General features: G+C 42.4%; 1 protein-coding gene across 1 annotated transcript in view; it reads right to left on the minus strand.

Annotated features, from left to right (window-relative positions):
- The window catches only part of LOC141100801 (alcohol dehydrogenase 1-like), a 28,862-nt gene extending 16,885 nt beyond the window's left edge, over window positions 1–11,977 (minus strand). Inside the window, exons 1-2 of the mRNA XM_073589483.1 lie at window positions 11,821–11,977; window positions 3,351–3,452 (exon numbers count right to left, since the gene is read on the minus strand). Of these exons, the coding sequence (XP_073445584.1) occupies window positions 3,351–3,452; window positions 11,821–11,838 (120 nt within the window). The 5' untranslated portion in view covers window positions 11,839–11,977. The remainder of the gene's footprint in view (window positions 1–3,350; window positions 3,453–11,820) is intronic.
- Between the last annotated feature and the right edge of the window lie 1,854 nt (window positions 11,978–13,831).

Genomic DNA, 13,831 nt, shown 5'->3' on the forward strand with positions numbered 1-13,831 from the left:
ACCACCTCTACAACCTATATGCCAGGTTCTGCTATCTTGGAACTAGGCACGTTATGAGGCATGAGGTTATCAGTGCACATAATGCACACATGGTAATGCACACATGACATCGCTCCGGACCCACTAATCGGAAGATATGTCAGAGATGCTGGCAGGTAGAATGAGGTTTGCAGGGCTTCTGTCTGTTAGTCATGTACTGGAGACATGGAGACATGGCTGAAGGGTCCTGTGAATTGATTCACTCTTCTATAGTTTTAAACAAAATTCACAAGACAAATCTACAGCTGAACTCTGATTTCTGCCACAAATAGTGACGCTGATCCACCTCATTTTAGGGCTTTTGCACTGTAGTTAACTGCATCCGAGTGCCCTCTTCCAATAGGCTTATATGCCCTAAAATTTACATGACAGCGCATGTTGACTCTGTTGACACCATTATAGTCAATGGCCCCATGGACGGATACGCCTGAATCCTGTTTTGTGACCTACATTAGTCCCAACGGGACCACTGAGTGTAGCACAAAGCGCAGTGCCAGAGCTCTTTAATATTGACATTTTATGGCTTTTCAGTGGGCAATGTGGACAAACGATGAACATACTGCACATTTCAAAATGAGCTGTGCTTTTATTATTCCATGCCAAACTTTTATAGATCATAATTGTCACATTCATGTAGCTTGAATGTAAAATGCTACTGGATTCATAGAAAGACCTTATTCCAGCTCAGTGCTATAATGATTTCAGAATATGTTTAAAATTCAAGGACAAATTTGATTCATTTTAACAATAATAGCATTTAACAATAGTCAATGTTCTATCGTGTTTACCATAAGCTAACTAAAGCTGTAGAAGTTTTGTCATTGGATTGTGATGCACTATGTAAAGGTAAAATAGGGTGGGGGCAGGTTCAATTTACTATTGGCCAAAATAATCAAAATATTGTGCCGTTTGACTAATATGCGCGATCACAGAATGCATCAGAGTAATAGTTATGAGTCTGATGAATTTGTGCAGGGAGCACACCCCATGCCCCTCCACGCCGTCTACACGGTTACTGACACAGCAGCGCGCTGTTAGGAGGTGGTTCAGACCCCAAATTATTTTGGAGAACACTGAATTAAATGGTTTTAGGCTCAACAGTTTATTCAATATATCATAATTAATAATTTACTTAATCAATTCCAAAATGTGATTGCCTTACAAGCCAATGACAACTGAAATCCATGACAGATCAACCATAATTAAGTGCACTTTAAGAATGAATAGAGTATCTCAGCAATGCATGTAATTATTCTACCTATTATAACTAAAAGAAGAACAATAGATCTGTTGCCTATGCAGGGCTTCTACTGATGCATCTGAAAAAAAAGGAAATTCAAATATACCATTTGTTACAGTGGGCACTATAGGAAAGGTCTGCGGCTTCATTCATATCTGCAATATGATCCATACAACTTGTAGTCGAAAGTTGTCGAAATCGCAATGGAACCCCTAAGAAGGATGCCAAATGCAGATGTGAACAGAGAATAACTTCATTAACTCCTTAGTGACAGAGCCAATTTGGTACTTAATGACCAAGCCAATTTTTACAATTCTGACCACTGTCATTTTACAAGGTTATAGCTTTGGAACGCTTCAACGTATCCCACTGATTCTAAGAATGTTTTTTTAGTGACATATTGTACTTCATGTCAGTGGTAAAATTTCTTCAATATAACTTGCATTTATTTATGAAAAAATGGAAATTTGGCAAAAATTTCGCAATTTTCAAACTTTTAATTTTTGTGCCCTTAAATCAGTGAGTGGTGGCACACAAAATAGTTAATAAATAACATTTCCCACATGTCTACTTTACATCAACACAATTTTGGAAACATAATTTTTTTATTAGGACGTTATAAGGATTAACAGTTGACCAGCGATTTCTTACTTTTCCAAAAAAATTTACAAAACCATTTTTTTTAGGGACCACCTCACAGTTGAAGTGAGTTTGGGGGTCAATATAACAGAAAATACCCAAAAGTGACACCATTCTAACAACTTCACCCCTCAAGGTGTGCAAAACCGCTTTCAAGAAGTTTATTAACCCTTCAGGTGCTTCACAAGAACTAAGCAATGTGGAAGGAAAAAATTTACATTTTACTTTTTTTCACAAAAAATTTACTTTGGCACCATTTTTTTTATTTTCATAAGGGTATCAGGAGAAAATGGACAGCAAAATGTGTTGTGCAATTTCTTCTGAGTACGCCAATACCCCATATGTGGGGAAAAGCCACTGCTTGGGTGCATGGCAGAGCTCAGAAGGGAGGGAGGAACGTTTGACTTTATGAACGCAAAATTGGCTGGAATCAATGGTGGCGCCATGCCGCGTTTGGAGACCCCTTGATGTACCTAAACAGTGGAAACCCCCCAATTCTAACTCCAACCCTAACCCCAACACACCCCCAGCCCTAATCCTAACCATAACCCTTACCACAACCCTAGCCCCAACCCTAACCCTAGCCCCAACCCTAACCCTAGCCCCAACCCTAACCCTAGCCCCAACCCTAACCCTAGCCCCAACCCTAACTTTAGCTTTAGCTCTAACCCTAACTTTAGCCCAACTCACTTTATCCCAACTCTAACCCTAATGGGAAAATGGAAATAAATACATTTTTTTAATTTTATTATTTTTTCCCTAACTAAAGGTGTGATAAAGGGGATTAATTTACTATTTTTTTTATTTCTATCACTGTGATAGGGTCTATCACAGTGATCAAAAAGAACCCATAGGCAAAATGTTCCAATTGTTGCTGGGTGCCGGCCAACAGATCTCGATGGGCGCACTGCACCTGCCATTTTCTCCTGGAAGAAGATTCTGGCAGCCCAGGGGACTTCACGGGGGGTTGTAGGGACAACGGAGGTACCAAGGGGGATTGAGGGACCCTATTTTTCTCTCCTCTGATGTGCGATCACATCAGAGGAGAGAGAAATTAAATGGAAAATCAGACTTTTCTTGTGGTCACTGTTATACCGTTAATAACGGCATTCGCAACACTGGGGGTCGGTAAAAACTTACCCGAATCATGTTCTCTGGGGTCTCAGCTACCCCTGATAGCCAAAACCCCGGAGAAATTCCAACTCTGGGGGGTGCTATACCCAAATTTCTCAGCACCATTAAAAAGTGGCTCTGGTTTAAGTACCCTTAACTGCCGCCCTTAAAAGGTGTATTGGCAGTGATTAAGGGGTTAAACAAGATGGAGGAAAATAAAAGACTGACAGCCATTTAAACTAAAGGTACATTTAAAGTGTTAAATCTTAATTAAAAGCAACAAAATTTTAGCTGTAAGATTGGAGTAAACTCCAATTACCTTAACCCGAATTTCATGAGCCTTGGGTGGAGCAACTTCAATTTCTTGAACAACCAATGGCTGTTTGAATTCATATGCAACTGCAGCCCTGCATTTTATGATCTAGAATAAAAGCAAAGAATTGTATTGACAGGTAATATATTTTTTAGCTGTAATTACTCAAATTATATTACCCAGAGAACCTATTACTCCTGTGCATGAATGTTTCAATAGACATTTATGATTTACTAGCTGTACCCAGTCACAGGTTATTGTGGCTCAGTCTGAATAAATGGAAAAAAAAGAAAAGAGAAAACGCATATTTCTAACATGTTTAATTTTACAATGCTTGAGGTATACAATATTTTTTGTCTGTAAAGATACAGAGATTGTCTGGTTTGCCGACTCTAGAACACGCAATGTATAATTGTCCATGTGAGAAGCAATCCGTGTCTAGATCTAAACCGCACAACTCTAAAGATTGGTCCTGAGCTTTGTTGATGGTGATTGCAAACACCAATCGAATTGAGAATTGCAATCTCTTAAATTGAAAGGGCATATCAATTGAAATCATAGGAATGTGAGGAATAAAGACATCATCGCCTTTGAAAGGTCCTGTCAAGATTGTTGCTTCTATGATGTTGCCGAGAAGAAGCAATTCTCCTTCATTTTAAATGTGTTTATTTCTTCTGGCAGAATAGGGGTTAATCAGCCATGTTGGAAATGCCTGTGTTCACAGCTGTGCTTGGTTAACCATTTCTTTCCCCTTATAATAATCTGGGCTGTGTTACAAATCCTTGTCAGATATAGCTTTATTGCTGCATGGCTAACGGAGGGAGAGAAGTTGGTATGAGAAGGAGAGTTATAGGAGTTATTAATGACTGTTGCTTGGTTTAAGGCTAAGTGCACACGTACCGGAACTCTCGCGGAAATTACCTCGAGAATTCCGGAATTCCAGTCCGCGGGAAAATCGCATTTTAAATTCCCGCGATTTTCCCGCGGAAAAACTAGCATTTTGCAAGCGTATTTAGCTTGCAAAATGCTAGCGTTCTCCAAGCGATCTGTAGCATCGCTTGGAGAACTGATTGACAGGTTGGTCACACTCGTCAAACATAGTGTTTGACAAGTGTGACCAACTTTTTACTACTGAGGCTGCCTATGCGGCATCAATAGTAAAAGATAGAATGTAAAAAAAAAAAAAAAAAGTGTTATTCTTACCCTCCGACGTCCCACGCATCCGTTCCCAGTAATCCTTTGCGAAAATGCCCGCGATGACGTCAGTTCTCGCGGGATCGCGACGTCTCACGAATGACCGCGAGACTTCGCGATCCCGCGAGAATGGACGCCATCGCGGGCATTTTCGCAAAGGACTACTGGGAACGAGAGCGTGAAGAGAAGCAGGAAGACTGCGCGGGACGTCGGAAGGTGAGAATAACAATATTTTTTATTTTTAAATTCTATTTTTTGCAGGGATATGGTACCCAAAGCCCGGAGGACAGTCTCCTCTCCTCCGGACCGTGGGTACCATCCGCAATTGTTCTGCTTACTTTCCGCATGGTGTGCACAGCCACATGCGGAAAGTAAGCGGAACAATGCATTCCTATGGGTGCGGGATGGCCGCGATTCCGCAAATTAATGAGCATGCTGCGGTTTTTACCGCGAAGCGATTCCGCCACGGTAAAAACCGCAGCATTAGCACAGCATTGCGGAATCCCATAGGAATGCATGGGATGCTTATTTTTCGCGTTTTCGCGGCAAAATCGCGCGGTTAAAACCGCCGCGGAAACGCGAAAAAAACGCCACGTGTGAACTCAGCCTGAGTGTGTGGTTATTCCTTATCCTTCTCTATTTTGGTTTATTCCCCTACCTTCACACCCTGGTGCATTCCTCTGTTATATGTGAATGAATATTTTCTATGACTGGAGTTTTCTGTTAGCCCTTGTTTGTGTTGCCTTGTTTGTCAGGTTGGTATACTACAGTGCACAGTAGCACCCCCTCTTCCCTGGGTGGGGGAAGAGAACAGACAGAGGGCTAACTTAGGAGACAAGGCAAGGGCGGGGGCCAGTGGCGTAACTACAAAGTTATGGGCCCTGGTGCGAACTTTCAAATGGGCCCCCCCATGCCAAAATACATGCACATCTCCACTCCATACACCTCGTACACATACGGCTCCACTCCGTACACCTCGTACACACGTGGCTCTGCTCCATACAGCTCGTACACACACGGCTGCACTCCGTACACCTCGTTCACACACGGCTCCGCTCCGTACACTTCGTACACACATGGCTCCGCTTTGTACACACATGGCTCTGCTCCGTACACCTCGTACACACACGGCTGCACTCCGTACACCTCGTACACACACGGCTGCGCTCCGTACACTTCGTACACACATGGCTCCGCTTCGTACAAACATGGCTCTGCTCCGTACACCTCGTACACGCACAGCTCTGCTCCGTACACCTCGTACACACATGGCTCTGCTCCGTACACCTCGTACACACACGGCTCTGCTCCGTACACCCCGTACACACACGGCTCTGCTCCATACACGCACGGCTCTGCTCCGAACACCCCGTACAGACGCGGCTCCGCTCCGTACACCTTGTACACACGAAGCTCCGCTCAGTACACCTCGTACACACGCGACTCCACTCTGTACACCTCGTACACACGCGGCTCCGTTCCGTACACCTCGTACACACGCGCTCTGCTCCGTACACCTCGTACACACACAGCTCTACTACATCCACCCTGTAACCCCCCCCCCCGACCTCACACATAAACTTACCCTCATCCAGCACCATGGCAACCAGCACAGCAGAGTCCTGCATCACCAATGTTTCTGATCATGTGACCCCTGACTCCTCCCCTCCTGTGACTTCATCACAGGTCCTGTGCGCACAGAGCAGCCATCGCAAAGCACGGAGCTGCACAGCCAATGAGCGGCTGTAGCTCCCAGAGCCTGCTACTCCTCTAACTCGTGATCGGGCCCCTAAGCACTGCGGGCCCAGTCGCAGCTGCGACTGCAGTGTTTACGCCCCTGGCGGAGGCCCCAGCCTCTTCACCATCTGAAGTATCCCAGGGAGAAGGGTGAGCTAGGGTGCCCCCTAGTGTTAGGGACAGGGAAGGAGCCCCTGTTCCCGGGTCACTCGACAGCTGTGTAGTGACACTCTGATGGGAGGAGGAGTGCTTCTTTAATCATGGACAACACAGAGTGCACACTGATTTCATCTTTGTGCTGTCCAAGATTTTCTCAGACCCATAGATTTATAAGGGTAATAATTACCTATGATTCCTATCACAAATGTACATGCCCCCATGAATTTTTGTTAAGCTCAGTGTTTGAAAAAATCCCTATGGACATGTAAATAGCTTCATAGACTATATTGGAAGCCTGTTCTTTTTTTAAATTCAACAGTCAGAACTACTACGCGAAAAATGGAAATCTTGATGGGGCCCAAGGCAGGATTTCTATATATCTTTCATCCGGTCAGGGTTTTTTTTTTTTTAATTTTAAAACTTTTATTACATTTTCATAACACAAATACAAGTGTCATTTCCATCACAATTTCAGTCGTGTCAAGAGTGAATCCATTAAACATATCACAATGCATATAGCATTAAACAGTAGGCATAACCGAAATTTGTACTTACAGTTGCATTAAAAATAACACTAAAGTGTAAAGAAGAAATCAGATTATAAGAGAGGAAAAGAGAGAGAGAGTAGACGGTCAGGTTTCTTTTAAGCCTGAGATAGATATACCTGATGCAAAGTTTAGCACAATGTGCAATGTGTAGCATCCATAACCACATTAAAAAACACGCATGCTGCATTATCTGATCACAGATGTAAAATCAACATGTTGCAAGAATTGATGCATTGAATGAAAGAGAACAATCCCATAAAAAACTATTAGCGTTTTCCATCCCACAGATAGGAGTGGATGGTTTGTGACTGGGAATGAGGTCTAACTGTGTAACTATGCTAAATGATATGTAGTATTTCAAACACTTATTACAGTCAAAAATGTCATTTAATAACTCTGTACTGACTTTTTGTCACCAGATTTCACAATATAAACTGCATATACTAGTAAATAGTTTACACCTGATAAGACTGGTGCACTGAGAATGAAAAACCATTGTGAGCAATCAGTTGTTGGGGAAGGGTTACACAGATTAGCCTGCCTGCTCTGCATATGAGACCCAGTCAGCTAGTGATAATATCCTGCTGTTAAATCACTCATTGTATCAAAACTACAGCACACAGCCTAATAAGCGACACATCCCTGGAATCTTGTTCCTAGTGCACTATAGTATGCTAGTCTCAGATTAAATACCAAAAATCTGCTGACAGGTTTCATGTAACGAATTGGCTCGTTTTATTCATGGTGTGTGCCTCCTTGCACCTTTCCACGGACTGAAGTAACACTTCTGGCGTAATGTGTTGTATCACTTTCAATGAATTTGATGCACTCCAGCTATTTTTGCCATAAGTCAAAACATATTTGCAACAATCTGAGTTACTGAAGAATTTTGGAACTTTTCTAAGTGTTTTACTCCAGTTTTATGGCAAAAACATTTTCATAAAATGCCACCTAAGCGTAAATCTAAGCCAGTCTGATTGACAACTGCAGCCCATACAGAGAACAACAGATTGTGGTTGTTTCCTGAGGAAGAAATTGACGACTTTGGAAAGCATTGGTAATGAAACACATGCACATGACAGCGTGGCAAACACTGGGTGTTTGGGTCCCTTATTCTAGTGAGTGGGGTCCGGGTACTGTTCTGGTACCCAAACTTTTTTTTTAAGGGTATGTGCACACGCTGCAGATTCTTCTGTGGATCCGCAGCGAATTTGGCCCTGCGGATCTGCATCAGTTCCGCAGGCAGTGTACAGTATAATGTTATCCTATGGGTTTTCAAATCTGCAGTGCACATGCTGCGGATTTTTCCGTGCGGAAAAACTGCGGCTTGTAATCCGCAGCATGTCAATTCTTTCTGCGGATTCCACTGCGGTTTAACACCTATTCCATTGTCCAGGTGTCAAACCGCAGGGGAAAACTGCTGGCCAATCTGCAGGAAAACCGCACGGATCCGCACGGGAAAATCCGCAGGTGAATCCGCAGCATGTGCACGCAGCCTAACTGTTCGCCCGAACCCGGTGGACCCAAACATTCAGGGGTCCGCCCTTCTCTAGTGCTGGGTAGGGAAAAAAACCTCAGGAGGTAGTGCATCTTAAGTGCTCTGTCACAACTTAGATCACTTAATGTTTAATATGTATATGTTGAAATTGCAAATTTATTAGGAATGCAGCAACAGATAGAATATATAAAGGTGTCAATAGAGTTTCATTTCAAAGATCTGCATGCTCATATATGTGGTTTGTTAAGGTTAAACTTACTGACAGATTCCCTAAAGATATCACACTCTTGACAGCATTTTATATACCTAGCATGGTTATGCACTATTACAATCATCTATATGTAAGGCGGAGATTGAGTGGCTTTTTGCAAAGTAGAACAAAACTAAACGACTGAATCCTGCGCTGGCTGCCTTATGCACATATCTATTTTTTTTTTTTTCATGCAAGTCAGTCACTACTAGATATGACCAGTGTACTAACTTTATCCTTGAACAACCTTAAGTGGCAACACTGTGCCTGCCAAAGATATTCATAACAAAGTAAAAGCTTTCCTGCCCCTCCTTCTTCTCCCGTTCTTATGTCGATGCCCGGATGTAATAGGAAGCCGGCATTCACACTACAGAATGGTTCTTGTGTGTGGTATATATTTATATATTTCCAACTAATGCGTAGAAGATTTCTGCTTCAAGTGTTGACATTTCTCCCCATCTTTCATGTCTAAGTGGCTAAAACATTAAAAATAGCTGCTGACCTATACACTTTGATTACCAGAAAATCTTCTAAGGCCGGGATCACACTTGCGATTTAAACGGCCGAGTCTCGCATGGTAATACACGGCGCTGCCGCCGGGACTCAGGAGCGGGGCGTGCAGCTCCATGTATTGCTATGCGGCCGCACGCCCCGCTCCTGAGTCCCGGCGGCAGCGCCGTGTATTACCATGCGAGACTCGGCCGTTTAAATCGCAAGTGTGATCCCAGCCTAAAAGTAGTAGTGTGCTGTAAGGTATTATTATTGAAACTACTATTTAAGAGACCACACACATTACGTTTTTTCACAGAGTTTGTGCATAGTCTAGTGTTTTTGGGAAAGGCTCGTGCATACAACCGACTATATCGGAAGAGTGTAATACGTGGCTTTAATGGATTTCACTCATACCCATGGCATTCTATGGGGTCGTGCACATGTCCGTTTTTTTCCACAGACCGTGTAGTGGTCTGATGAAAAAACACATGTAATCCTCACCTGTCTGTATCAGCAAAGTTTTGTCAAAGCCAAATACCAGGAAGTATAAAAAACAAAGCAGTTTTGTTTAAAACATGACATATCGACAAGAGACAAAACACAGTATCAAAAACGAGATAAAACACACTCAAAAACTCAATAAAAAAAACCCAAGTAAAATCTTGTTCTAAAATAAATGCAGAAATGGTGCAGAAAATCTGCAACCTTAAGGCTGTGTGCACACAATGCGTTTTTTTAAGCGTTTCCGCAGCGTTTGAGTCGGCTCAGACGCTGCAGAAACGCTTAAAAGATGCATCAAATTAATTAGCATGCGTTTTTGGCTTTTTGTGCCAATGCATGCGTTTTTAACCGCTCAGGAATCGCTTAGCGGCTAAAAACGCAGCATGCTCATTAATTTCCGCATTGCTGAGCGTTTTTAGCCATCCCCAATGATCCCAGAAATCGCGTGTCAAAAAACGCGTCAAAAACGCGTCAAAATCGCGTCAAAAATCGAGCAAAAACGCGCAGAAAAAGACGCGCGATTTCTGGGAAGGGGATCCTTTTCCTGAGCGTTTAAAAACGCTAGCGTGGGCACATAGCCTAAAACCTGGCCAATAGCTCATTGAGCGCACATAGCCTATAGGTCTATAAGTGCATGAATTGAATTCATATGTAAATGAGCCCTGATTCAGGCATTCTGTAGGGTGTGGCGGTGTATCACGAGGGTCACACAAACATATAAACTGGTCTAGTGCTATCTGATTTTTATCGGATAGCACGTCCCAATGTTATTCAATGGGGCAGTGTTGGTAATGACCAATTTTTTTTCACTTTTAAATTGGATGCCACTCATTCATCGAAGTCTATAAGTACATGGAAAACATCGGATATCACGGATGACATCTGAGTGCAGTCTGATTTTTGCAGACTCCCACAATGGAGAAGATGGAGGAATTTTGTTCTCCATCTTCTCCTCATCCAAGATGATCGGATCACACTAAGCTGACAGTCTGAGCAAAGACGGATCAGCAAACCCTTCCTTAATTCTCACAATCCACATTTGCTGAATGCAGGCACAGATTCCCTTTTCATCATCAAAAACACGCAAAATTCCCACATTCCTGCTGTCTGAGTGTCAGCCGTAAATATGGTTATCAGGTATGACAGAGAGCACTTACTCAGAAGGTGGATTCCAGCATTTAAAATAATAAATCAACGAACACATGTAGTGTCATGTAAAACGAATATATTATGCATGTGATAAAATACAATATGAATGGCTTCTGGATAGTACCGGATTATGTAATCAGAGATACAAGTCTATAATTAAAAAAAAATAAAGCTAATCCATGTTCTTCTCTATGTGCCGTTGTATTTAATCAGTAGATTATTCTAATCCCTATAGAAATGTAAATGGATTCCTGTTTATCTTCTTACTGTTTGCTTCTGTGCTCATTATAGTTCCATATAATTCTATTATTAAAACACGTACTGTATGTACAAAAAGTGTCTGAAAATACAGGAATTGGACAAGTCCAGAATTCTCTTTGAGATGGCCATCCAAAATGAGTTAAAAATGGTCTCCCAGATATGTGGTCTGAGAAGGGTTAATACTTGATGGAAGGAAACTGACGTCCTGCCACCTTAACGTCTGATCTAGATCAGTGGTGGTCCTCTAAATGAAGTGGTCTTAGGCTGAAGTTTTCGATGCTAAGCATCAATGTGACAGGGTCATGAATAGGAACATCTGTTATAACTTCGTGATTTCAGTCTGTTTTTTGTCTGCTTGATAATGTAAATGTAGTAATCTAGATAATACAACTATCCTAAACTGTGTGTTCCCGACGTTGTATGTGGGTGTATTATGTGTGTGGGCGCAAATGGTGCCCGTAGAGCTGTTTGCACAAAGCACAGATAGATGCCAGAAAGTGATCTGCTTAGAAAAACTGGGTATACATTTAGACTAAAACATGAGATCTATACAGATATTCACAATTATATAAACTTGGCATAGCTTTTACAGATTTTACCATATTGCACGTAAGCTACTCGTTCCACTAAACTTTATATATAGTTTTGATCTCTGTTATATATGATCCCTGATGGGTGCACACTTACCTTTCCTGCAGTTGACATCTCTGCTCAGATAGAAGTTCCTGAGATGACGGAAGAACAGATTATCAATCAGGTTTATTCTGCCTGACAAAACTTTTCTGCTATGAGACTGAACCAGGCACAGTTTTTATAGAGGACTGAGCCTAAATTTGAATACACCCATTAAAGAGCCTTCTCTTGGCAGCATTTATACAAACCAACATCAAGCAAGAAGACAGCTTCCACCAGGTGTGACAGACATACAGGTCCACACAAATATTTCTTCACTACTTATTATTTTTAGTCCTGCTGCATTTTTAGCAAAGTCAATCTGCTTGAAGTGTAAGGTTAAATTCCCATGATGACAGCATCTTACTGTTCCAGCAAGGTGGATGGGATTTGTAAAAGTCTCAGTTTCAAATCTGCAAGGTGCCAATTTCTCTTTTGGGTACTCTGAATTTTAAGCGCACATAGAATAGCATGAGATGCAAAAAATACAAATTAAAACAATGCATATGATTGTTTTTAGTGTAGTTCCACTGCAGAAATGCACTAATAATACATGTAATTCTGTCATGACCACGGTATATCAATAGAGTTTGGTCAAAGCCAAATACCAAGCAGTATGAGAAATAAAGTATTAAGTTACGTACCGGTAACGGTATTTTTCGGAAGCCCATGACAGCACCACGAGAGAGGGGATCCGCCCCATAGGAACAGGAAACCTACAGATACAAAAGGGCGGTACCTCTCCCACGCATCAGTTGGATTACAGAGCTTGAGAGGCTACCATGGTTAGTACACAACATATGATATATACAACCTATCTACCCTATTTAACAGAATTATTTCATACCATCTCCCACATAAGGTGATTCTATGAACAAACTTCTAAGGAGTGCACCCCTATATGTGAACAAGGGAGGGAACTAAGGGTGCTGTCATGGGCTTCCGAAAAATACCGTTACCGGTACGTAACTTAATACTTTATTCGGACTCCCATGACAGCACCACGAGAGAATTACAGAGATGTAAACTAATTTAGGGAGGGACTACAGCCTGCAGCACCCTTAGCCCGAAGGTGAGGTCTGAGGAGGCACCCATGTCTAACCGATAGTGGTTAAAAAAGGTGGAAGGAGATGACCAGGTGGCCGCCTTACATATTTGATCAATTGATACTCCAGATCTCTCTGCCCAGGATGATGCCATGGCCCGAGTGGAATGTGCCCTCAGGTTCTGTGGAGCCGGACCGCCACCTGCTGTGTAGGCAAGAGAGATAGCCTCCCTAATCCACCTTGCTAATGTGCGTTTTGATACTCTGTATCCTTTTCTGGAACCTTGGAAGGATAGGAATAATGCGTTCTCCTTCTTCCAAGGATCCGTGGCTGCTAAATATGTCAGTAAGCACCGCCTAATATCTAATGCCTGAAGTTTCTGCTCTTTAGGGTTGGTTGGATTAGGGAGGAAGGAAGGCAGAACTATCTCCTGTGTCCTGTGGAATTGTGTTGCTACCTTGGGAAGGTATGCTGGATCTGGCCTTAGGATCACTCTATCCTGTAAGAACTCTGTGTAAGGAGGCAATCTGGAGAGTGCCTGTATGTCGCTCACCCTACGTGCGGATGTTATTGCTACCAGGAATGCTGTTTTAAGGGATATAATCTTTAGTGAGGCGGAATCTAAAGGTTCAAACGGACTTTCTGTCATGGCTGTAAGGACTAAGTTTAAGTCCCACGGTACGCATCTGTCTTTGTGTATAGGTCTCGATCTGGCCGCTGCTCTGATGAACCTTGCTACCCAATAATCTTTTGCAATATCAGCTGCAAACAGGGCCCCTAAGGCTGAAACCTGTACTTTTAGCGTACTTGTGGAGAGACCCAATTCGAAACCTTTCTGGAGAAATTCCAGAATATGTTTCGTGGGAATTCCATGTCTGATGTCAAAGTGAAAGGTGGATAGGAAGCGTTTCCAGGTCCTAGCATAAATATTAGTGGTGGTTAATTTTCTGCTTCTTAGGAGGGTGTCAATTAAGTTCTTG

The sequence above is a fragment of the Dendrobates tinctorius genome, unplaced genomic scaffold (assembly GCF_039654945.1).
Source record: "Dendrobates tinctorius isolate UK_male_01 unplaced genomic scaffold, ASM3965494v1 ptg000011l, whole genome shotgun sequence".
In the NCBI taxonomy this organism is placed as follows: domain Eukaryota; kingdom Metazoa; phylum Chordata; class Amphibia; order Anura; family Dendrobatidae; genus Dendrobates; species Dendrobates tinctorius.